Below are 27694 nucleotides of genomic sequence, written 5' to 3' on the forward strand. Positions count from 1 at the left end.
TCAATATGATATGACTAATAGCACATTATCAAAATTTTGAAACCAATTTGGCCATTTTGACTATCGCATGTATGACTTTTGTAAATAAACATAACAGGAGCGATTGTGGAAATGCGTTCAATCCCTTTCGATTGGAAATATTACAAGCTCACCTTGAGAAAAAAATTGTGCCTAATACCTCACTACTGTCCAATGTGGCCCAAGTGGTCATTGTATGGTCATTGAGTAGCCATAACATCATTCCCTCCTTTTTAATTTAAATTATACAGCTAACTATATTCTAGAGGAAGGCACTAATCCTGAATTCAAAGGTGCGTCATTACAAAGCTATTAGTCAAAGTGAATTTCACGAATAGATTTGACCATGATGCATTTTTATTACCTTTGCCATCTTGTATAATGTTTCTCAAACCTAACATTGGCATGATTGGTAAAGTTGAAAGTGCAAAACTTGCCCTAAATTGTTAAAGAGTGACCAAAATTCGGCACAGAAAATAATTTCATATAGAGAATGTGTTTTATTACCCAGTATGTCTTCAAAAGAATTAAGGGTAAATTTGCTGCTCACCAATCATGCCAATGTGAGGTTTGTGAACCACTGTACAAGAAAAAAACAAAGATGGTAAAAATGAATGATAGTCAAAACTCTTTGTGAACTTCACTGTGACCTATTTTGATTTGTAATGATTCTCAGTACAATTTGACTTTAAAGAAGGAAAATAATGCTGGCTATTTAGGAACATACAGTGATCAAAGGGGCCACAGTAGACAGTCACATGATATTTGGCACAATTTTTACTCAAGGTGATCCTTTAATAACTCCCATCAAAAGGGATTGAACGCATTTCATCATGTTCATAGACCTACAATTGCTGCTAAGTCATGTTTATTTCAAAATTCACACATTGGATAAACGGTCAAAGTAGCCAAAATTGTCACATTTTGATTATGTACTATTAGTAATATCATATTGAATTAAATAATTTGTCACTGATTATGATAGATACAACAAATCTTACAAAAATATAGAGCAACATTGGAATACTTTTGATACATGTAATTGTCATTGCTAATTGTAGGGACCAAAAGTGACCCAAATGACCACTAAGTAGTCATTAAGACTGATATATTCTAAATCATTGTATTAATCTGGTGCAGAAAGTTTTTGTAATATGTCCTATCTAACATCATTCTTGAATTCGTTTCCATGAATTACAAAATGGTCAATGTGCCTAAAATCATGAAAATGACCAAAGTGCATGGTCAAACAACCTTATGTATACTTGATGTAAAGGTTTTATCACATTCATTATACTCTTGATTATTGGTGTAGTAGCTCACGCTGAAAATAATATTAAGCAACATTTGAGCCCATTTTAAATCAAATAATGTGTGGTCACTAGAAATTATTGAAGAAAAGTGATCAAAATTACCACAAAGTCCAATAGTTCGACCAATAACACTGATTTATATGGAATCATTGCATTGATTTTCACCCAAAAGCTTTCAAACTTTTCACATTTAACAATAATTGATGCTAATATTAACCCAATCCTGAATTGTCTCCTCACTATGTTCACTATAGGCTAATTTAGTATACACATTGGGCAGGGGACAATCTGGCCAAAATGACCAAGGTTGTCAAAATATTTTTGGGACACTCAATTTAAATGATTAATACACCAGTGTTAGGTGTCACAGCACACCCTTGTAACGATTATAGTAACATTCAAAGTATTTTTGGATAAAATGAAGTATTGAACAGATGGTATTGGTCATTTGGGGGCCAAAAAGTTTATTTATTTATTTATTTTTTGTATTCCTTACACAATCGTCACATTTGTGGCATTACTTTGTTATAATCAATTTACTTACCTGTCCTCTCCTCATTAAGACCGATTTTTTTTCTGGATCCTGCAGACTTAACAAGCCTTGCTTTTTTATGCAGGTTCCCTCATATTTCACTCTTTTAAATTGTCTTTAATTCCAAATCGCTATTTTCCTTAATTTGAATTAATTGTTATGCCTTGTCTGATTTGTATTCTCATAAGTTTTCTGATATTGTTTCATAATTTTGTTTGTACTTGTGAAATATGTGAAATAAAATCAAATCAAATCAAAAAGTGGCCAAAATGACCATAATCTGTTAAATGGGGTCATTAAGACTGACATCTTGGGAATCAGCATGAAATTCTACACAAGAACGACCTATGCATCATTCCCATTTTATAAAGAAGGAAGATAAAGCACACTGAAGACCTCAAATTCCTGCCGATTTGCACAGTTATTATGCAAAATTGCACGAATGGTCAGTTACCCAAAATGGCCCTCATAGGTCAAAAGTCAAAACTAATGATATAAATTACATGAGGTCAAAATACTTTTGAAATTTTCATTTTAAAGGATTAATACACTAATGTTAGATGTCACATCACATCCTGGTAACGATTCTGGTAACATTGAGGTATTTTGGATAAATTGAACTGATGTTATTGGTCATTTTTATGGCCATAAGTGGCCAAAATGACCATAAGGTGTTCAATAGGGTCATTAAGACTGATATATTTAGAATCAGCATAATATTCTATACAAGATGGACATTTAAATGCATTCCCATTTTATAAAGGAAGAAGATAAAACACGCTGAAGACCTAAAATTCCTTCCTATGTGCGAATGGTCAGTTATGTCTAAAATACCCCCAGATGACCCTCATAGGTCAAAACTGATTGAATGAGGTCAAAATAAATTTAAGATGTTCAATTTAAAGGATTAACACACCAATGTTAGGAGTCGCAACACACCCTTGTAACGATTCTGGTAACGTTCGAAGTATTTGGGGGTAAAATGAACTGATGTCATTGGTCATTTTAAGGGCCATAAGTGGTCAAAATGACCACAAGCTATTAAATAAGGTTATTATGACTGTTATATTTGGAATCAGCATTAAATTCTACACATGAAGGACATTTAAATGCATTCTCATTTTATAAGGGAAGAAGAAAAAACATGCTGAAGACCTCAATTTCCTGCCTATTTGAACAGTTAATAATGCAAACTGCGCGAATGGTCAGTTATGTCTAAAGTACCCAAAATGACCCTCATAGGTCAAAACTGATGGAATAAATTACATGAGGTTGATCGTTATGATCCAGCGCATATTTTGAAAATAAATGTTGATTTCTAAAAAAAACATCCAGTCGTAGCTCTGATCAATATTTGTAACACATTTCGGCCAAAAAAATCATTAAAATTGTCATTTTTGGCCAAATTATGGCCAAAATGACCACTGCTATTGTGATTTAGCAAATGAAAGCACTTTATCTGGAATATGTGTGCATTTTTACTTAAGATAGACCCTTTTAATTGCATGTGGTTACAAAAGCAGACTGTTAAGGGACCATTTTCCAAAGAGTGGTCAAAATTGTCATTTTGGGTCAAAATTTGGCCAAAATGACCAAAATGGCGTGAGTACGGTCAATAAGAGTGACATTTTTGGAATCAGCGCACAATTTTACCCCAGATACGCTTCTCAAACCTTCCCCACCAAAAATTCTGAATAAAGCCCCCTATCTCCTAGACTAATCCATTCTGTTCGTCGAATTTTAGCCAATCGTTTTTCCTTTTGTTTTTTATTTTTTGACATATCAGAGTAAAATTTTGCGGTACTTTTACCGTAACGGTTGTAAATTTGTTTTCATTCTTTTTATTAAGGTATAATCTGAATAATATTTTGGGGCTACGTGATACATCGAAGGCATATCAGAACTCTCCTCGAAATGTAGACATTGGCATATGGTAGAAAGTGCTGATTGCTATAACAGATGATAAAGCAGCTCTGAAGTTACTGGCAAGCCTGTCATTTCACAGGAACTCCTGCTATTTTTTGGCTGCTATTACTCAAGCATTTATTTTGCTTATATAGTTTGCCACTGCACTTGTTTCCCACTACTTTGTCTTATCCTTAAATTGTATTCATGTCTAAATTTTGTAATGACACTGTTATAAAGTTGTCACATTACAATGTACTTTATTGTCTTACTACGGTTATGTTTATGTATTGTACATTTATTTTGACTTTACAATAAATGCAGAAACTCCTGCAAAAAAAGAGAGGAAATGGAAAGAAGACAGAAAGCGTAATATACGTTTACAAGCTAGTAATTTCAAAATTATCTCTTTTTTGTAGATGAAGAAAACCATGATAGAATTCGGGATAGATCGATCTCTGCACGCACCTCCACCTCACCTCATGGCGGTCGGTGATGCGATCCCAGATCTTCAACTGGTGTCCTTGACTGGAAAGGCCATGACGCTTTCTGATCTTCACATCAACAAGGATAGACCGATGATGATCCTGGCTTCATCAGCCTCCTGACCCCCGCTCAGGGTAAGAAATCTTGTCAAATCACCATGTCCATACAGGGAATTATAAGTGATATGCTTCAGAGGGAAATTCCATGCTTCAAATATGGCAAGGGAAATCATCTTGCTCTTGCGAATAAATGTGTATACCGTTAAAGTCTTAAGGTTAAAAATAAAATTGAAACTATCGTAAAGAATTTCCATTTGTAAATTTCACTGTTAGTACTGGATTGACTTTAATGTTGAATAAAGTTTACATTCTTAGGACTCAAACAAAGACATCCTTTCGCGGTTGGTACAGAATGGAAAGCATTTGTTTAATATTTGATATTCCTAACCAGTTTAGGCTACTCACAATTTAGGACGTCTTCCAATAGGAAGTTTTCGTTTTTACTACGGGAAAACTCTCTACAACGCATCGATTCCTTTGAAAATGCAATTAAAATGACAATGGAGAGCTGAGAGGCTTTTGTCGAAAGTTGGTGGACTGGGAGAGCAGATCATCCGAAGATTTGCACCGGACGAACAATTGCAAATATGTCGTTGTCCAGAGTCTAGAGATTCCGATGCTCTCCCGGTTCACCAATTTTTCGACAAAAGCCTCTCTGCTCTCCATTGTGATTTGACTTGCATTTTCTAAGGAATTTGTGCGTTGTCGAGAGTTCCCCGTAGTAAATGCGAATTTTTATAAGATCACATACATACACAAATAATTGCTTGATATTAAGTCGTAAGTTAACTGACGGAAAAACCTAGATGTTAATGTCACTTTATGTTATTTATAGTCCAGGCAATGTGAATTATACGTGTAAAACAACATTGTTTTGTGTGTATTATTTACATACGTTACTAGGCCTGTGTAGTAGGTGGTACGCTTGCTGGTATTGTTCGTGACTACCGAGGCCGGGTCGATTTCCTCGCCGTCTATCTCGCCGAAGCTCACCCGAAGGGAGGATGGACGAAGGGAACCAAGTTAAGTTCGAGGGAACAACATCGATCACTTCAAGAAAGAATTATGGAAGCAAAGTGAGTTTTTTCTTTCTTCCTGCATTGCTATAATGTAGGCCTTTATCGGGAGGTGTCAATATGGAGTTTTCGCTCTGCTACGCACGACGAATTTAAGAACACCGTACAGATATTGAAAATGCCCGTCAAATGACAATGAACAGCTTGGAGGTCTTTGTTGGAAATTGGTGAGCTGGAACAGCAGTTTCGTCCTAAGTTTCGGAGCTGACGAAAAATTGCGGGTCCAGGTCTCCAGAAGGAAACAGCTGTTTTGATTAAAAAAATTCCGACAAAGACTTGTTGGTTGGTCTTTGTCATGAAGGTCATTTGACAATACATTTTCTTTGTTCTTTAATCCGGTGTTCTTCGTATAGTGAAGCTTCCTATTACCGAGTAGACGAGCTTAATGTCATCGCATAAAATGGTCTTAGTCACGTCTGTTGAACAATAAATAGCATTCAGAGTATAAAGCACAAGAACGTTTGAATTTATCGAAACCCATCTCTTATTAAAATTAAGATTGGGTTTTAATTATAAAATATTAAACTGATGTGATATATTTATAAAATCATAATCATTCTGATGCCGACATAAGGAACCAACTGAGACACTTTATGCAATTAGTTCGTGATAAATACATAACATTTCGAAAGTGGATTTTGTCTGTTAATTTGCGCAGCATTAAAACGAATGCATGCCAATGAATATGAGAAATATATGACAGTAATTAAATTGCAACATTCCTTCTTTAATCAGAAATCTCCTACAGATAGATGAAGAAACACATGATTGTATGACCGATGACGTCACTGATGTTTCGAGGTTCCGCATCGTCGCTGATCAGATGGACAACCTCTTCTCCAGAATGTTCCAGGCGCACCCAGATCGTGTGATATTCATGCGAAATGGCAAAGTAGTCTACATCGGGAAAAACATCATTCAACACGTCAAGAACCCTACGCGATTAATGACACATGAAGCACGTGACTGGTTGGAAGAAAACGTAGGCCCGGCTGCAAAGAAATAATGTGCGTCTACAAATACTTACTTAATAATTATCAACCAAAGTAATTAAAAATGCTATATCAGGGAAAAGTCCCAAGAAATAGACATAACTATTCTTCCTGTAAGAGTCATGCATTATTTCAGTTTCTCAAATTTATCAAATCCAAGGTCTTGAAACTTGCAATAAGGTTTGGAAAATCTAGATATTATTAATTTTCAGTGTTTGAATTCTTATTCAGTGGCAAGAGAAATTGAATGCATGTTAATTTTAGTTTTATAAATCAGGGATGCCAGTGGGGCCCTCACCTTGTGCAAGTGTTAAAATAATGCATCATTATAAACAGAATGCTTAAATGATGCAAACCTATAGCTGTAATATCCATTGGTGACATTCATAATTAACAGGGCCTGTGGAACCCTGGGGGGGGGGGGGTGAGCTGGGATATAGGGCTTCGCTATTCGTCACTTAGCCCTTCCCACTTCTTCAATAACCATTAAAAAATAAAAACCGTTACAATGGGCATGATCGTGATCTTATTGATATTCACCCTCCACCCAAAGTTTCAAAAAGGTTTTGCATCCCCTGACTGGGGTATATAATTTTTTTTAAATCTGACTTTCTGATTGTTGGTATAAGAGAAGGTCTTTAGGATAACATATTCTCATGTTACTCATATGCCATATTTACACCTGTACAATTCTGGTGAGATGAACTTTAAGTTTAGATAAATGATAACAATACCTTGAACGAACGCTACATTTAAAATCAATGGAATTTCGAAGTTGATGAATAATTAGTCAAAGACAGTTGCTACAAATTTCACTATTTTCCTATAAAAAAAATGGATCGCGCAATGAAATTCGCATTACCGAAATTTATCAACTCTTGTTTCTTGTATACTGTATCTTATTTGTTTTATAATGATATCAATAAAAAGATAATAATAAAATTCATTATGAATCGCTATTTTGTAACACAATAAACATTAACTTGTGGTAATCTATGGTAGGCTGAAATGATATGCCTAGAAGATGTGGTTTCCTAGTACATGGCGAAAACAGAGCTAATGAAGTATCCACAGCAAAACTTTAATCTGTGGGAACGGATGAAAGAAAGTGTTTCGATCATGTTCACTATTAAATTATTTTCTTCTTATGGCATACGTTTCTTTCTGACCCTTTGGATCTTTGATTAAAAGATTATATAAACCAAAAGCTACGTTTTCTCTTCTCCACTTTTGTTGTGATTATTTAATTGTCAAGTGTAAAATATACATCTTCATAGTTCTTATGTGTACTTAGGATTCCTCATAAAGCACATTCGTATTTTTAGGACTAGTTTTATTACCTCGGTTCTTATGTCCAGAGTATTGGTTCGTCCACGCATGGTGCGCAGAATCTGGTATTACGCGAGATTCAACGGAAACACCCACTCTGCCAAGATACTGTTATTGAGTTGCACAGTATATCGCGTTCAGGGGGAGGGGTTGTACATGTTCTAAAACTATCGGAGCGGATGAGGTGGCAAAGGAGAAAACAGATGGAAAGAGAGTACGAAAGCTGAATAAAATTATAACAGCAGAAATAAATTAACGTTGACTGCACATTAACAATTCTATGAAAAACACGAGTGTATATTGTATTTACTAAATAATCTGCAATTATACTTCATATCGCAAAAACACAAATCACATCAGTTTAATATTTTATAACTATATACCCGATCTAAATTTTAATAAGAAATGGGTTTCGATAAATTCAAACGTTCCTGTGATATATATTCTGAATGGTTTACTGTGCAAACACACTATGATCGATGACATTCACATAGTTTTACGTGTTTTTTTTTAAATATATTATCTTTAATGTAATATTGGCTATGCGAACACAGTTCAAGTATGAATCGTCCTTATCACTCAATTGATACCATTTGCATCTTATAAAAATGTACTATATGAAATAATTTCGCTGTGTGGCAACTCTGTATCATTAGGGCCTACAATGTGATACACTCATCACGACGTCCCCACATTGTGGTAAAAACATGTTCATATAGATGATTATGTCTTGCATGTGATTTACATCTTTAGATGTCATGATTAAACTATAAAATGGCTGTCATCGCCTCAAAGGTCCCCAAGGTATGAGAGGAAAGTACACACCACCAATAATGACATTGCATTTTGTCGAGTTGTCCTTGATCTTTCCCTTGTTTCATATCGAACGAAGTTCTCTTTTAATAGGCTTATCAGTCGAATGCTACGTTTTCTCTTGTCCACTTATGTTGTGATTATTTAAATGTCATGTGCGAAATAAATATCATCACAGTTTTGTATGTGTGTGTAGATTATAACTTTCGTCATTATTTTCGTCATTCTAAAATAACATGGCATGGCAAACTAAAACATTGTCACTATGGTTACGTATCACATTATTCGTCTATTAAGAGTGATAAGCCTATCAAAATAGAACTCCTCCATTCGATATGAAACACGGGCAAGATCAAGTACATATCGACAAAATATATACAACGTCGTTATTGCTGATGTATACTTTTCTCTTATACCTTGGGGACCTTGGAGGCAATGACAGACAATTTGTAGTTTTATGACATCTAATGATGCAAATACAAACTTTGAAACGTTGATCGACAAAACAGTGTGTTAACGTAGTCAACACATACATGACATAGTCATCTGTGTGAACACGTTTTGACCACACTGCAACACAGTGCGGGCACGTCGTGATGAGTGTATCACATTGTAGGCCCTAATGATACAGAGTTGCCACACAGCGAAATTATTTCATACAGTGCAGTTTTATAAGATGCAAAGGGCATAGATTGTGTGATAAGGATGATTTATAACGAAACTGCGTTCGCATAGCCAATACTTTAATTAAAAACACTTAAAACTCTGTGAATGCCATCTATCATAGTGGGTTTACACAGTACCAACATAGTGAATATAGGAAAATCTCACCGAAGAAGATAGCCAAGGTGACTCCTTACCGATACACAGTAACTTAATCCACGATATGAGAGTCCAAAGTGTCTGTACGAAAAGAGAGAGAGAGCTTAATTCAAGTTCAGACATAAATGGGATCCATTCATGAAACATGATATGAACACTTTTCTAATAGTATATGAGTGGATCCTTAGAATAGTGTTCAGAATGTTTTAAGAACTGAAGTCTTACAAAACGGGATAATGTTTCATGATGCAAAGCGAGAACAAAGGGAATGAAGTTTCAACAGAAAATTTATACCTGGGGAAAATGGAATATATATTTTTTTTAGATTTAGATTTAGATTTATTTATTTCTGTTCAACAATTTTTTTTCAAGATATAATCAAAGTAACAATACATATTCAATGTAATCGATAATACAGACAAATCAATGAAATTTCGTAACAAATGTTGAATATAAATTAAACAAAACTACAATTTGTTGCAATAATTTTATACATGAAAAAAAAAAAGAAATGAACTTGCCAAGAAAGCCAAAAGCTTGTAGAAAAGGCAAGCCCCTAAACTTAGTTTCAATACTAATTATAAACAAACTATATATACAACTATATACAAAATATATATATATATTTTTGTTTATGTAGTTTGGAAAGATGCCCTGTGTTTTTCATTTCATCATGGCCAGTAGATGGTTAAGAAAATCCATTCGATGCTTCCGTTTATTTGTGACAATAAGTGCGATACCATGTTTCCTTCGGTTGGAACGTGATTTTACATTAATTCAGTTTCAAGTAATTTGATGACATCTGGCAGGAAAACACCTCTGTAAGCATATTGCGTGAAAATTACGATAAGCATTGATCCATGTAAATGCCTTTTAAATTGGATTTCTTCAGCTGAATGTTGGCATTCATCCCCGTACATCTCTCTCTCTCTCTCTCACACACACACAAATACCCACACACCCACAATCCCGTACACACGCACACATACCGACACAAAACACACACCCACCTATCCCGTCCTACACATTCTCAAATACGAATTAATCCCGCCCGCTATTCCTCCCTCTCTAACACGAACTCTCACACACCCACCCTCTCATGCCGACATGCATGCGGCTACACCAAAGGCTACACACACCCTCACACAACGCGTAGACCAATAAGATGACATGTGTAAAACCTGAGTAGAAAACTAGACAAATGTGTATATTGGCCATTTGTAGATGAAATACAATTAGACAAGGACAGAATTAGACAAAGTGGGTGTGGACCAGACCTAATGACAATTTGCCTCTCTTCAATCACACAAACACACCGTCCAATAACCTTCTCTTACATCGTACACCCACCCACACCCATACACTTCTTCACCCGCCGTACACACAAACATAAACGTTGTACACACTACTGCGCATTAGTCACGCGGGTACAACATTGGCTCCGTAACACAAAGGTTTGCGATGAATCGCTAATATGAAAGAACCGCACTGATTGGTCCCTGGTCAGTATTTTAAAACCAATGCACGTGTAACATTGATATTGATTGGTCAGTTCATTTAGCGACTGATCGCTAATCTTTGAGTTACAGAGCCCAGGTTCTTCAACTTTTATTGGAATTGAAACTAAACTTTATTTAAGAGGCTGTACCCAATCCGTTTGATTTAAAGGGTAAATAGATAGCTAGAATTGGCTTCATCTATGCTTTCTTAGCAAACGATACATACGATTCATCAATCGTTCCCTGATTGTGTACTATACCTTTCAGCAACTATATAATTGCAGCTAAGGTAAAGACTGAGGGCAGTGGCGTACCATGGGTCACAGCATTTGGAGGGGGGCACCAGCAAAATTTTGAGTCACTTATTGGGCGCGCAAAGCGCGCTCAATAGCCAGTAGAAACAATTTAAGGACTGCGCCATTATAAGGATATGTATGAGCCTGATCAAATAACGCGAGTGCGGAGCGCAAGCTAAAGAATTTCGATATTCAGACCTAAAAGGGGACATTATAAGCACATTTTTTAAATCGTGTAATACTTGTCTCAATAAATAAACAATGCGGGCGCGAAGCGCGAGCTGAAATTTTTGTATATATTGACCCCAAAATGGACATTTTAAGGATTATATTTTAGGATTTCATGAGAAGCATACATATCTTACCATAGTCATCTAATGCGAACACCAAGCACGTGCTGGTTTTTTTAGAATTACACCTAAACGGATGACGCACTTTGGTAGTCATTGTAATCAAGAAACAAGATACGTATCTCACGAATCAAATATTGGGAGTACGAAGCGTGAGCTGAAATTTTTTGATATGCAGACCCGAAGAGGGGCATTCTAAGGCATATTTGTAGTAATTTATAAAAACCATAGGGGAAGGCGGGGGTAAGTTGAGCATAGGGGCAAGTTGAGCCACCACCCCCAGGCCAATAATGAATGAGTCAGATATTATGGTGGTGTCATGTATTGATGACCCATTACATAACCCTTAACCCCACCACATTGTTTTCAACTTTGAAACAAAAAGTACATTTTTAGAGTGAAAAAAACAAATTTCAGCCAAAAATGTAAAAAGGGTATGAAATAGATCAGTGCTTTCTACCCACACACGCATTTAAATATAATAAAGAGATAAGACCAATATTGTTAGTCCAGGTATGGATTCTCATTCTTGTCATAGTCTTTTAAATGATGGATGCATAAGAAATGTGTGGATGTGAAAATATCGCATGAAGTTCGGACTGGGGTATTTTGTGCCAGCCAACATAGGGCAAGTTGATCCATGGTAATTCTTATGGTAGTGTATAATAATAAAAAAAAAACTGAAAAAAGTCATTGATATGCAGGTAGAAAGGCGCAAATTCACATGACAGTTCTTTTACTTTTAGAGGATGTTAGTATTTATAGAGAATTAGCAAGTGAAAAGACTTTAAATAAAAATTTAACATGCTGGTTCTTCCCACATACATTTTGTACATAGTTTTTTGTGGCTCAACTTAACCCAGAAGGTGGCACAACTTACCCCAAAGATGGGGCAAGTTGAGCCATTTGACATCGTTTTTTTCAAAGGTCACGATGACTTTTAGTGTGGGGGTAGAAAGTTATATATAGGTGAAAAATATTTCCCATGAATCAAATTTAAATGCAAGGTATTTATTTCTACAATATTATTAGTCATATCAATTCTAACATGCAAAATGAAAAGTGTCACAACTTACCCCGCCTTCCCCTACGTATTTCACTAACAAAATGATGTGAGCGCGAAGCGCGTGCTGAAATTTGTTTATATTCAGACCAGAAAAGGGGACATTTCAAAGACTGTTTTTAGGAATTCATGAAGAGCAGACATATCTCACCAATCCACTAATGCGACCGTAAGTACGGACTGGAAATGTTTTATATTCAGACCTAAAAAATGGCAATAATTCATCCACCCACTTGCGAGCACGGATTGATCACGTAAAATTAATATTGCCCGTGCTCATGAATTATTTTTTATTGTTTCAACACCTTCATATGCGTATTTGTGAGGTGATATAAAATAGGGGCTTAGATTGTTATGTATATATTAGCCGCTGGCGTAAATCCTTCCGTCACACCTACACTCTAAAAAAGGTTTACCCAATATTGGGTAAAATGGGAACATGCATGTTGGTTGGGTCAAGAGTTACGCAATGTTGCGTTGAAATAGCCCAATATGGGGTAACAAAAATACCCAGCAAACTTGCATGTTCCCTTTTTAGCCAATATTGGGTAAAATTTTACTCAGTGATTTTAGAGTATAAGTTCAGGGTGTCATCTATTGTTCCACCCCCCTGAATAGTATGACGTCACGGATTTAAGCCTATATTAGCAATGCGTCACATGGTAGTGTTAATGCTCAATGGGCCTTTATACAGTGATCCAAATATACATCTAGAATTCTGTAGTATAATCTTCATTTCGACCTTCATAATTCTAAATAAAGATTTTGATTACACAAAAAGCTGTTTTTTATGTTTATTATCATCACCAACTCCATCTCGTTTTTCATACCCCCTTTTAACTAGGTAATCGTTTTAAGAAGCTATCTGTTGTAAATTGTGCCGTTTCTGATTGGTTAAGAGGAAATAAGTCAGAGAAATACCAAAACCTAAATCATCAAAATAAATTCCTGCTTTAAAGCCTATTCTTTGCAATATTTTGTTCGTATACATGTAAGTTATGTCATCTTTGAAATATTGATTTGCTATATTTTTTTTAAATAATCTTTTATTCTCTTCTCTCATCAAACAAAATGGAACATAGTAAAACATTACATTTTAATGATCATAAATTAAAAAACGATATCAAATCAAATTACACCATAATTGTGAAAATACTGGGTATTTACTTTTCACTCAATCCTGATGTCGCTGAAGAAATGAATTTCAAAGAAATTTTGAGCAAAATCAAAAAGTTATTAAATTGGTGGAAACAACGAGATCTCACTTTGATAGGAAAAATTCATTTGCTTAAAACGTATGCGTTTTCCAAATTGACTTATGTGAGCTCCCTATCTTCAGTTCCAGACTGGGTTTTCAAAGAAATTGATGATACATGTTTTGACTTTTTATGGCGGGGGAAAGACAAAATAAAAATAAATACTTTATATCTGGATTACCGACAAGGTTGGCTAAAAATGCTCAATTTCAAACTATTTATAATGGTACAAAGAGTGATGTGGATTAAAAGATTAGTTACTGGTGACCAGAGAGCAAAGTGGAAAAGATATTTTAAATTTCTCCTGAGAACATTTGGTGGTCTTTTAATATTTTACTGCAATTTTTCCCCTGATATGGTCGATGTTAAATTACCAAAATATTACCGAGAAATGTTATGTATTTGGTCTGATATGAATATTTTTATTAAAAAAGATACAAATAGTAAAAGAAATGAAATTTTCTTTAATAATAAGTGTATTTTGAAGAAAGGAAAAACGTTTTTTCATGAAAATCTATTCCTCAAAAATATTTTTAAATTTCATCACATTACAGATGTTAAGGGGGCACTTAAGCCGGATAATTATTTCAGATGTATGGGATTGGACGAGGAGGAAGTATCAGTTATTCAAGAAATATTTGCACATACCCCCAGAGAATGGAAAGACAGATTAAGAAGGAATACTTCAGTGGACGGCTTGAATATTGAATTTGTCTTTTATGAGAAAAAAATTCAATTCGACTCGGTTACTTCCAAAAATCTATATAGAGGGTGTATAAAACAAATTGCTGAACAACCAGTTAGTTTTCATAACTTAGCATTATTATATAATCTGTCAAATAAAGAAATTGAGAAAACATTTTATCGTCCTAGATTTAGTACGTTGGATAACAAATTGAGAGAATTTCAATTTAAAATGCTATACAATATCATCTTTCTGAATCATCACTTATACAGGTTTCATTTTATAGCAAGTGATAAATGTTCCTTCTGTAGAAAATACGAAGAAACATATAAGCATTTATTTTTTTAATGTGAAAAAGTAGGAGATTTGTGGGTACGGAGTAGTAATTTGTTTGGCCTTCCAATTCTAAAAAAACTAAGCTGGATGGAAATCCATATTGGTCTCGAGGAAACAACCGAAAACATACAATTACTTAATCATATCATTTTGCTAATCAAATATTTAATATATCAAGGGAGAGGGAAGGGTAAACCACCAACTCCTGAAGAGATAAAGGAAAAGTTACTTATTAGCAAAGAAGAAGAAAAGAAAATTGCATTAGAGCGTAATACGTTAACGCGACACTATAAGAAATGGGAATATTTAAAGGTTTTATAAACATTAACCAAAATAAAAAGGATGGGAAAGGGAGGGGTGCCCCTCGTCTGCCCGTGCATGGAATCGATCGATCACTGTCGCTGTAAACTGACCTCTGTCCTGTCTGTGATTGGTTCGTGTTTTTTTTATTTTTATTTTTTTTATTTTTATTTTTATTATTATTATTATTTTTTTTTAATCCTTTTAATTGTTCCTGTCCTTTGCTTGCTATGTTTATTACACTGCTATTTAATTTGTGTATTGCACTGCTGCAATTATCATTTTGTTCTATATTTTCTTGATTATGTATGTATGAAATTTATTTGAATGAATAATAAAGATCACTACAAAACAAATAATTACAAAGCTTGGTTTGAACGTACAATTATTGTGATCAACACATCCATACATTTGACAATTCTTAACGACAATGAAGTAAAACAATGTCATGAATAAATTCTATATCAATTCAATTTGTTCTCAAAATATCTGATATACATTTTTTTAAATTCTTTTCTCTTACATTTGTATATATATATGTCTAATTGAAAAACAGTGCAACCTAAAATCAAACAAATTATTCACCATTTCTTGATGGTTGTATCACACTCCAATTTTTTTTATTGAATCCTGTAAATTATTAAAATACACTAATAAGATTTATGAGAGAAGATTTGACATTCGTAATCCTCGGACACACTCACATCCCACCCCCACCGCATTCAACACAGATTCACGCACAAACACCCCCCCCCACACACACACATACAATACACCCTCACACACACCCTTACATATATACATCCACCAAATCAAATGCATTTCATCTGTCCGCATAAGTGTCATGGCAGCCGTCATGAAAATAAGTGCATGTCTAAGTTTAGTCAAAGAAACAAATGGATTCGGAATGCCTCGTCGTCATGAAGTGTAAACATTTTCCCACTTCCTCAGGTGACCGGATAATATTCCACGTGCCTCAGCTATTGTTTCCTCCTTTTCCACTTTCCAAATTTTTTTTCCTAATCTCTTGAGGGGTTCGGGGTCTTCTTTTAGCTTTACTATGCTCAAAGGTCATAAATTTAATTAGAAAAATAATATGATTTAGTAATTGTTCCTTTCCTATATCAAAAACCTTAACTCCAATATGAATATCCTTCCAAATAACAGTTTCAATTTGACGTAATTCAAATAAATGACTACAGTCTCTCCACAAAGTTTTTATGTATTCACAGGTGAAGAATATGTGCTCATATGTCTCTTCAAATTTACCACAGAACGAACATAGATTATGTGTTGATAATTTTTGAGTGACGATATAAAAATTATTTTCGAGAGTGCACATTTTTTCAACAATCGTATTTTTCCCATTAAAGTGAGATCTCTCTGTTTCCACCAATTCAACAAACATTTAATTTTGCTCAGGAACTCTTTATAATTTATCCTTTCCTGTACCTCTACATCCAATGAAAAAGTTATACCCAATATTTCAATGACTTCTACTATTTTACCAAAAGGCATTCTAACGATTTCTTCTGAGAGGGGGCCTAACAGCAAAATAAAAGTTTTGTCTTTATTTATTCTCAAACCTGATATTTTTGCAAACTTTTCAAAAGTTTTTTCTATGTCATCTATTGATGATGGATTTTTTACAAAAAGGGTCATATCGTCTGCATAAAGTATTTGTTTAACTTCAAAGACGCCAAAGTTAATTTCACGTATATCGAATTTTTTACGAATCGAATGAGCTAAGACTTCGATACATAATATAAATAAATAAGGAGAGATAATAGCAGATAAGATAATAGCAAACAATTTTCCGTCCTACGCGTATGCGGTGAATTTGATTTGAACCTGTGTTTATTCCGTCACAACAATAGTACGGCCCTTTCATTGTGTTATCATCTGACAGAAGTAATAATTCACAGGCCAGTGCTTTTCAGACAATAAAAAACAAGGAATTACCGGAAAATCACCAAAGCCGAAAATTTGCCAGTGCTGGCATCTGATAACTTTTATGAAATAATGCCCAGGGTTCCAATACAAAGCTTTGCATTCAATGGACAATAGGGATGGTGTTTGTTTGTGCATTTTCTTCGAACACCGACCAGGAACCAATCAGAAGTGGTGTTTCATATTTGCCATCCATCGCCATCTTTCGTGTTTGCGTCGCCACTCCGCTATAAGTTCGTATTCATCTTCTGTGAATCTTATTTGGTGCGCAAAAACCCAAGCAGTTTCTCCAAGCAAGGTCATACATACACACCAGCAATCACATTTTTTATAGATCCTTTCCACTGCCTCCACAGGAAATTAAATCCAGTTTCACAGCATTTAGCTTTTAGCCCGCGCTTTATTATTATTTTTTTTACCAATAGTGTGAGATGAATTCTTTAAAATTGTCGCGGTCTCGCCTTTGAATCAATAAATGGTGCGTCCTAAGATGGTCTTTTCATCAATCACAAATTGTGTTCGTTCTCGCTCTTTAGTACCTACTTGCTTTTCTCTACATCTTAATGCCCTTGGCTATACATACAATTTATGTTCATTTCTGCCCAATGGAAATTAAATCTTACGTTCGCATTCGTAAATACTGTAATTTGTGATGACTGACGATTTCATTTTATTGCAAGAAGGGTTGAAAGAGCGATTGATGATATATACGGCAAGTAAACATTAAAGTTGAAGAGAGTGACGTAAAATTGATCACGACGGGTTTCCAAGCATTTATCATCCTTTATTTGCACCGTTGCTGATATTCCTTTATTTATCTCCAAGTTTCACTCTTACTAACTGCTTAATTGTACGTGAACCTTGGCGAGCAAATCTAGAGGAGTACCTACCGTCATCAGAACTCGAATCTCCAACGCGGAAAGCCGACGTCGGATCAGTACAATATCATGGATACATCGACGAGTCCGTTGACGACGGCGACGTCGATATTGATTGTTCCCGTAAATGAAACCTCGGCAGGAGGACCGAAGCCTTTAGTGAGTGTTTTAGGACAGAGTATTATCTATGGCATCACTGCTCTTCTCGCTGTTTTAAGTAACGGTCTTAATCTTGTCGTGCTTCATCGAGTACCGAACTGCTTTGATGACGTAACCCAAATCATCCTCAAGGTGGGACATTATTTTTTTTCGCGAAAAAAAATCTACAGCCTATTATTTTCATTTGACTTAATTTAGTTTATTTTTATTTCGATATAAAAAATCACGCAATTATTTGGACTCACCTTTTAATCTCGTTACCCTTTCTTCTATTATCTTGGAGGAATTATTATTATTATTCATATTGATGATAAATTACAGATCGGTGGAAAGTAATTAGTAATGATTTTTTTTGGCGATGTATATATATATATATATATATATATAACAAAACGAATCCAGTTAAAGCATTCTAAAAAGATTGACAAAATATTGTGTAAAAAGGGAATATTCATGTTTGTTGGATAAGAGTTTGCCCCATACTATGTAAATGCTAGTTTTGTGGGTAACTTTTAACCAAATTATACACGATATTTGGTTTCATTTTTGCCCAACAAACATGCCTGTTGTTTGTTTAACCAATATTGGGTTAACTTATTTTTAGAGTGTAATAAACGAATAATAAATGAATTAGTGCATTTTAACTGCAAAATTTGAATATATCCAGGAAAACGAACACATTGAAGCTTTTCACCATGCACACGTCATCTTATCATGCGATTTTACTCAGATGATATAGCATTTCGAAAGCCTTCAGAAAGTCAGCTTTAAAGTAACTTTCCAAATGATAATCCCGCAAAATGCATTTTATACACACTAAAAAAAATTGCACGTTATTACCTGTCACTCTAACAAGATGTTAAAACTTTTTAAACAACCTGTTTAAAGTTTTAACAGTTGTTTTTAAAGTTTATACAATAGAGTGACAGGTTTAAACAACGTGCGTAATTTTTTTTAAGTGTATAAACGTGGTAAAGAGGTGAAAAGGGAAATTGAAAAAAAAGTTTTCACATTCCTTCATGTTCCGCTTTGAGATATCAAACCATTTAAACAGAACGTAATAGTGTACCTATACATTAGCAATACATTGACTTTTATTTCGTAATCAATCGATTAATATTATTATTTGTAATGCGTAAAAAGAATGGTTCTTATTGGAAATTTAATAATAGCCTTTGTGGTAATGTAGAATATGTAAAAAAGATGAAAATAGATATACTTACATTAAAGGAGAAAATAAAAACAGAAGTAAAAGATAGAAGAGTTGTAGTGGGTTATTTGAAAATGAAAATAATGTCTTTCACAAGAACTTTTTCGAAAAATCTGGCTAAGGAAAAAAGATAAAAAAAGTATCTCTCGAAAAGGAATTGGAATGTTTAGAAGGTAGTTGCGTAAATTCAGTAGATGAAAAATTAATTAAAGAGATAGAAAAGAAAAGGAAAGAACTTACAGACAGTTACGATTACATTAATGAAGGTATTAAAATTCGGTCTCGTGCGACATGGTACGAAAGTGGAGAAAGGGATAAAGGTATTTTAGTCAACTATTACAATCTAACAAGAAGAAAAGTACTATAACAAAATTAGTTAAGGTTAACGGAGAAATTACTGAATATGAGAATGAATTTTTAAATGAAATTAAATCATTTTATACCCACCTTTATGCTAGGGAATACACGGAAGATTTTAGGGATTTCTTTAAAAATGTACCAACGTTAATATCTGAAGACTCTGAAAGCTGTGAAGAGGATATATTACAAGAGGAGTGTATTTCGGTACTGAAAGAAATGAAGCAAAATAAATCCCCTGGAAATAATGGGTTAACAGTTGAATTTTATTCTACATTTTGGGCTGAAATAAAGGATGTATTAATAGGGGCATTCAATGAAGCCTTTGCTCTAGGAGAACTTTCTGCATCACAAAAACAAGCAATTATTATTTTATTAGCTTTAGCTAAAGAAGGGAAAGACCCACATTACGTAAAGAATTATAGACCCATTTCGTTATTGAATACAGATTATTAGATTATATCCAAAGTTTTAGCAAAACGAATTAAAGAGGTTTTGGAGAGCATTGTATTAGCAGATCAAATAGGATTTATTAAAAACAGGAATATAGGAGAAGCTATCAGATTAATTGATGATATGCTTTTTCATACGTTATATAATAATATTCCTGGGTATATGATGGCAATTGATTTAGAAAAAGCCTTTGATTCGATATCCCACAAATTTTTATATCAAATATAAGGTTCATTCGGTTTTGGCCAGCAATTTCGCAAATGGGTCAAAATATTATATACAAATAGCCAACGTTGTATTTTTAATGGAGGAGATTCTACAAGCTATTTTCATGTGGAAAGAGGGGTAAGGCAGGGAGATCCGCTTTCACCATATCTTTTCATTTTATGCATAGAAGTATTAGCGCATAATATAAGATATAATAATGATGTTAAAGGAATTTCCTTTGGAAAGGAAGAAGTAAAACAGGTTATGTATGCAGATGATATGTCTCTTTTTGTCCGAGATCTAGATTCAGTTAAAAAAGTATTACAAATTTTAGAAAAATTCAGAAAAGTGTCAGGACTTGAAGTTAATAGCGAAAAGACGAAAGTTTTATTATTAGGTTCCTCTCAAGGAAAATCAAATGATTTATCTTTTGGCCAAAAGGTTGATTTTGTAAAGATTCTCGGTGTATTTTTTTCTTTAGATGAAGAAGTAAAAGAAAGATTGAATTATAAAGAAATATTAAGTAAAATAACGAAGTTGTTAAATTGGTGGAAGCAAAGAGATTTAACTTTGATGGGCAAAATACAATTATTAAAGCAGTTTATCTTTTCAAAATTCATATATGTGGCATCTCTCACACCAATCCCAGGATGGGTTTATGTTGAACTTGATCAGTTGGCTTTTACTTTTTTGTGGGGTGGCAGAAATAAGATTAACAAAAGTACGATGTATTTAGATTACCATCAAGGCGGCTTGAAAATGATGAATTTTCAATGGTTAATAAAGGCACAGCGGAGAGTTATGTGGATTAAAAGACTAAAATAAAATAATGCAATGAAATGGAAACAATATTTCAATTATGCCACAATTTTTTTTATATTTTCATGCGATTACTTGCTTGGATTGTTGGAGATAGCATTGCCGCAATTTTATATAGATTTGTTAGAAGTATGGATAGAGACGAGGGATTTTTGATTAAAATCTGAAACATTTAAAGGAAATGAGATATCTTTTAATAATAAATTTGTACGAATTGAAGGGAAATGCATATTTAACCAAAAAACATATTAAAAAAATATTTACAGATTGAAACATATTATGGATTATGATGGAAACTTAAGGTCATTTTCGTATTTTCAAAGACAGGGTTTAAACATAAATGATTTTCATTTGATAGAGTCAATTTATAAAACTATTCCAGTCAGCTGGAAACGAAATATGAAAATAAATAGCAAAGAGGCTTTTCTTAGGGAAGAAATATCATTTATATTGGAATAAATATGTGTAAAGGTCTCTCCCATGTTTCATAGATGCAGGCTATGTTACAATGGAAAACACTCCGTCCCTCGGATAGGACGTTAAATGGAGGCCCCGTGTAGAGAAGAGTCACCACCTTTGCACGTTAAGAACCCACTGCACTATTCGTATAAGAGTAGGGGGAAACCCCGGTGTAGTAGTGGTCCACCTGCACTCCCGCCAATCAGTTATATCGGGAGGAGAGACCTGCGGGTCATAGTGATTCAGTTCGCTTTTCGCCTCCCAGGCACAGGTGACGCCAAACAAATACTAATAATAATATCTGGAAAAAGAATTTTGTCAATAGAGGAGTTAGTATCTAAATACATTTATGCAAATTTTATGAAATGTAACTCCGCAATACCTGATGTTTTCGAAAGGTTAAAAAACAAATGTAGTTTTTCTTATGAAAAGATTGAACACATTTTTATGAGACCAAGACAATGTACTCTGAACAGTAGATTAAGAGAGTTTCAGTTTAAAATGTTGCACGGCATTGCTTATACAAATCATCACTTGTTCCGTTTGAAAATCTCACAAAATAATCTTTGTTGCTATTGTAAAAAAGAGGAGAAACTTATCGCCATCTATTTTTGGAATGAGAATATGCTTGTTTGGTTTGGGATAATTGTAAGGAGATGTTTGGTTTTATTTCTACGGGTAATTTAAGCTGGGAGGAAATTCTTGTAGGTGTAGAATTAAAGGACGAAGGAAAGAAACGTTTAGTCAATCATTTTGTAATCTTTGTTAAATTTTTAATCTTCGAAGGGGTGGAAAAGGGTGCACTTATAAGCATTGATGAAATTAAAAGGAAATTTAAAGAAGAATGGGAAGAAAGAAGGCTAGCGCTAGGTAGAGGTATAAGATGTCTCTACATTTAAGGAAATGGGAAAATCTTAATTAAAAGAATATATTGGGAGAGTGAAGCAAAGGTATATATATATATATACAACGAGAGACAAAACCACAAAACAAAACAAAATTAACAAAAACACAGAAAAAAACAAAAAACAATACGGAGAATTGGAGTCCCTTCCATGTAGAGTATGGGCTTAAAGGGGAGGGTGCTCCTAACCTGGGGACGGGGGGGGGGGGGGGGGTTGGGAGGTAGAACATCACTTTTTATCTTTCTTTTTTTCTCTCTTATCATTTCATACATCTTGTTAATATTTCATTTTGTAATTGCTGAAACGCATTAGTATTAATTTCCAGTATCTTTGAAGTTTGATGTATAATTTGTATAATTATACTTGTTATGGATTTATTGTATAATTTATAATCATGTTTCAAATAGTTTGTACAACTTGCTTATGGAATGTGAATGTGTATTTTGATTTGAGAGAATACAATAAAACATCCTTAAACAAATTGTTTGGAGTCACCTGTGCCGGGGAGGCGAAAAGCGAACTGAATCACTATGACCCGCAGGTCTCTCCTCCCGATATAACTGATTGGTGGGAGCGCATGTGGACCACTACACCGGGGTTTCCCCCTACTCGTATACGAATAGTGCAGAGGGTTCTTAACGTGCAAAGGTGGTGAATTTATATTTTAGTTTCTTTAATCATTTGATAAATTTTGAGCACATATAATTCTTTTTACAGATATTAATTGTTATAAGAATGAAATAAGAAAACAAAAATCAAGGCTTAAACAATTATATTGTTTATTTTTTTTCTACAGTTCCTTGCGCTAACAGATTTGCTGACAGGCGTGTTCTGTACATCACTCACCATCGTCGTGTCCATATTACGTCACCTGCAGCTGAACGAAGTGTGCGCCATACGTCGTTGTTTCTGCAGTTCTTTTGTTAATATATCATCCCTTTTCGTCGCCTTTGCCTGTCTTGACCGCTTCCTTGCCATCACACGACCGCTTCACTACCACACAATAATGACCGTCCGCCGGGCTCGGATAACAATCTTAGCCATCGCCATTTTCGGGACGTTGGTGGGGGCTTTTAGTGTTTTCCCAAGCTCTAGAACGACGCTCTGCATCTCTAATTTCACCTCGAATTCGAGTTTACGGTTCAGACCGAGCGTCTTGGTTTCAATAACAACTTTCTTTGGGAGTTTAGCTATAGCAATGTACACCAACACGCGGGTGGTTGCCGTTGCGGTACATCAGACATACCGCGTCACCGACGAAGCGGTTGCGAATGGATCCGCTGCGGGTGACGCACCCGTGCAACGTCCTAAACTGCGCGGACTAACCGCAATCGTAATTGCGACGTCGGCCTACTGCGTTGCGGTGATCCCGTGGGCGATCGTCTCCGCTGCGCAGATGGATCCATCGACCACGATTTCGTCACCCGACGTCAGGTTCTTCACTAGTCTGCTCCTCCTCAGTAACAGCTATTGGAATCCACTCATCTTTGCTCTCCTCAGTAACAAGTTCCGTGCCGCTGTGAAAAAGACCCTTGGTATTAAAAGCGAAGATAATCAGAATGGGAACGTTACCATGTCATCAATTGCTGCTAGCTAGATTATAATGGTTATGAACTAGAAAATTATCAAAAAGGGGTTTCCCTTTTAAGGAGACATGATGGAATAGCTGGATATAATTAACTCAGGGATAATGATCTTCATGCCCTCCGCCTCCACGTATTGGTAGGCCTACTATTGTAATGCAAAGTTCGGACAGTTCATGCAAAGATGGTATGTAGTGAGATTAAAATTAAAAACAAGAAAAATACGTTGATGTTTAATAATATCATGCTCGTGAAATTTCGAAGGAAACTGAAAAAAAAAATATAATGGAATAAAGGGAATTTAGAAAGAGGAGAGTGACTGTGCGACTCTGAATGGTGACTAGGTTTTTTTTCTAAGGCAGAGCCAAGGAATTGGTGAGAAAAAACAAAACATAAGTCGATTGTTGTCGTTATTGTTTTAGGTGAATCGTCAATGCTGGCTATCACTGCCTTATAAAAAGAAAGCAGATTGTTTTCATTTTATACTGTTAAAAGATCAATCTACTCAAAAATATATTTTACGTGTGTGGGGATATTTCTTAACGAAAATAATAGTACTAGTATTAATGATCTATATCACCTAACATTTACTTTATTCTTTTCTTATTACGTGGGTTCCGCTTTGACGCAATATGAGAAATGGGTGGCGTCAGGGTATTATAACAATTACACGATTCATGAACCACTCTTTTCAATACTGTCCTTTGTCTTACCCCCCCCCCCACACACACAGTTTTTCCTCTTCTTTCTTGAAAAGTCTACTGGGACCCCTGACTTGATCTTTTCTACGGTGTTTCATATAATTTTAGTGATATGGGGTAATTATGTACAAAACAATTTCACAGCACTTACTTGTTAATGATTTGTAAGTATTATACTTCGCACGAACTGCCTATACAGTTGTTCCTATTGCCTTATTGATCACGTTGAACACTCTATTGATGTACGCAAATTTGAAGATTTCAATGCAATTCAGTACACATGTATAACAATATTGGGTAAAATTTAAACCAGCACGAGGGTAATCACGTCCAACCAATTTTGGGCAGTATTTTACCCAATGCGGGAAGCATATTGTCCAGTAAGGTTAAAAAATAATTAAAGCAGCAATTATTTTAGAACGGGCAAAACTTTCATCACTGACACTGGATTAAAAAAAATGCCAAAAAGAAATGCCCAAATTACCCTCATGGGGCAGTACCCACTATTCTACACTCCCATATCAAATCATTAAAAATGACTAGATAATAGGGTTAGCTGGTGCAACTGTTATTTTGGTCATATTTAACTATTTTCTAGTCGTATTTTACTAGAACAGAGTTATTTTTTACTAGGATATATATCAGAAATGTGATTATCAGTGATTGCCATATGAGTTGCACCCAGCTGACTACAGGGCCCCGTCTTACAAAGAGTTACGATTGATCTGATCAATCGTAACTATGGAAAGCCACCAATATCAACATTTAAAATACATGTTTGTTCAAAATATTTTCTAGAAATGATGTATATTCATACATTCACTGTTTTCTTGACAATTCAGTATGCTTCTCTTTGTTTTCAAAGGACGTTGAGCAAATTTCCTGGAGAAAAAAATTATGACATTGATGGATTTCCATATAGTTGAGATTGATCGGATCAATCGTAAGTCTGTGTAAGACGGGGCCTTGGTATAGTCAATTAGACTGATTTGTGTTAAGAGTGTAAAGGCGACCGCACACCTTACGATTGGTCTGCGACCCGATTTCAGAATAAAACGTAGTAGAATTTGATGCTGATATTGAGACTTGAAGCCCCTTTCACAATTGACGTACGACCTGTTTACGACCGCCTGCAACAGATTTTTCTTGTTGTTGCACGATCGATCTCTTGGTGTCTTGCGAGCACTCGCAGTGGTTGTAGACGAACGCACGAATTTGAGGTGGTCGGAGGTGGTCGTGACTGGTCGCATCTGAATCTGAACATGTTCAAAATCCAAACGCGATCAAATACGATTGGTTTACTCGCATCAGGTCGTACCATCGGTCGGGCGATCATCGTGTGAGTGTTGTTCAACGTTGTACGACTTGGTGCGAGAGGTGACACAACTACGTATAGTCGCATTTAGTCGACTGGAGGTCGTACAACACTTGCACATGCGCTAGATACCTACAGAGACCAGTCTTGCGACTGGTTGCGATAATATAAGACTGTTGCAAGACCGATCGAAATTACGGCTTACAACATTCCACTACCGTTGCATTCGCATGTATGCGACCGTACAGCCCCTTTCACAATTGACATCCGACCAGTTTACGACCGCCTGCAACAGTTTTTTTCTGCTGTTGCACGATCGATCTCTTGGTGACTTGCGAGCACTCGCAGTCGTTGTAGACGGTCGCACGAACTCGAGGTGGTCGTGACTGGTCACATCTGAACTTTGAACATGTTCAAAATCCGAACGCGATCAAATACGACCGATTCACTCGCATCAGCTCGTATCCGGGGTCGTACCATCGGTCGGGCGATCATCGTGGGAGTGTTGTTCAACGTTGCACGACTTGGTGCGAGAGGTGGCACAACTAAGTAGTCGCATTTACTCGACTGGAGGTCGTACAACACTTGCACATGTGCTAGCGACCTACATGTACAGAGACCTGTCTTGCGACTGGGTGCGATAATATGATGTGCCATAAGACTGTTGCAAGACCGATCGCAACGGCTTACAACATTGCACTACCGTTGTGTGCGACCGTTCCCCTCGCAATCCCTCGTGCAACACTCGCATGTGATCGCACGAGCACAATAGGATCATAATCGACTTACTCGTGCAACGGGTTTTACTGGTTGTTTTTGTTGTACGACAGCTGTTGCAACTGTGAAAGCCTATGTGCGATATTATGAGATGACTGGCGATTGATGCCTGTTGCAGCCTGTCGCACGACCAAAAGGTCGCAAGTGGTCGTACGTCAATTGTGAAAGGGGCTTTAGCCCCTTTCACAAATGACGTACGACCTGTTTACGACCACCTGCAACAGTTTTTTTTTCTTGTTGTTGCACGATCGATCCCTTGGTGTCTTGCGAGCACTCGCAGTCGTTGTAGACGATCGCACAAACTCGAGGTGGTCGGAGGTGATCGTGACTGGTCGCATCTGAACTTTGAACATGTTCAAAATCCAAACGCGATCAAATACGATTAATTCACTCGCAACAGGTGGTACCATCGGTCGGGCGATCATCGTGTGAGTGTTGTTCAACGTTGTACGACTTGGTGCGAGAGGTGGCACAACTAAGTATAGTCGCATTTAGTCGACTGGAGATCGTACAACACTTGCACATGTGCTGGAGACCTACAGAGACAAGTGTTGCGACTGGGTGCGATAATATAAGACTGTTGCAAGACCGATCGAAATTACGGCTTACAACATTCCACTACCGTTGCTTTCGCATGTATGCGACCGTTCAGCCACTTTCACAATTGACGTCCGACCAGTTTACGACCGCCTGCAACAGTTTTTTCTTGGTGTTGCACGATCGATCTCTTGGTGTCTTGCGAGGACTCGCAGTCGTTGTAGACGGTCGCACGAACTCGAGGTGGTCGTGAC

At 35.8% G+C, this 27694-nt stretch overlaps 2 protein-coding genes across 3 annotated transcripts in view; both read left to right on the forward strand.

The window, feature by feature from the left end:
• LOC129271429 (uncharacterized) overlaps positions 1-7588 on the forward strand; it is a 17658-nt gene extending 10070 nt beyond the window's left edge. For both annotated transcript variants that reach the window (XM_064106524.1, XM_064106523.1), the window contains exons 5-7: positions 4188-4388; positions 5217-5389; positions 6125-7588. In XM_064106524.1, the coding sequence (XP_063962594.1) occupies positions 4188-4376 (189 nt within the window). In that variant the 3' untranslated portion in view covers positions 4377-4388; positions 5217-5389; positions 6125-7588. The remainder of the gene's footprint in view (positions 1-4187; positions 4389-5216; positions 5390-6124) is intronic.
• LOC129271343 (probable G-protein coupled receptor 21) lies at positions 5318-24124 on the forward strand. The gene is made up of 3 exons (XM_064106569.1): positions 5318-5389; positions 6138-6371; positions 23324-24124. Exons 1-3 carry the CDS (start codon positions 5318-5320, stop codon positions 24122-24124), a joined length of 1107 nt encoding a protein of 368 aa, XP_063962639.1.
• The last annotated feature ends 3570 nt before the right edge of the window (positions 24125-27694 follow it).

This window comes from Lytechinus pictus, chromosome 11 (genome assembly GCF_037042905.1).
Source record: "Lytechinus pictus isolate F3 Inbred chromosome 11, Lp3.0, whole genome shotgun sequence".
Lineage (NCBI taxonomy): Eukaryota > Metazoa > Echinodermata > Echinoidea > Temnopleuroida > Toxopneustidae > Lytechinus > Lytechinus pictus.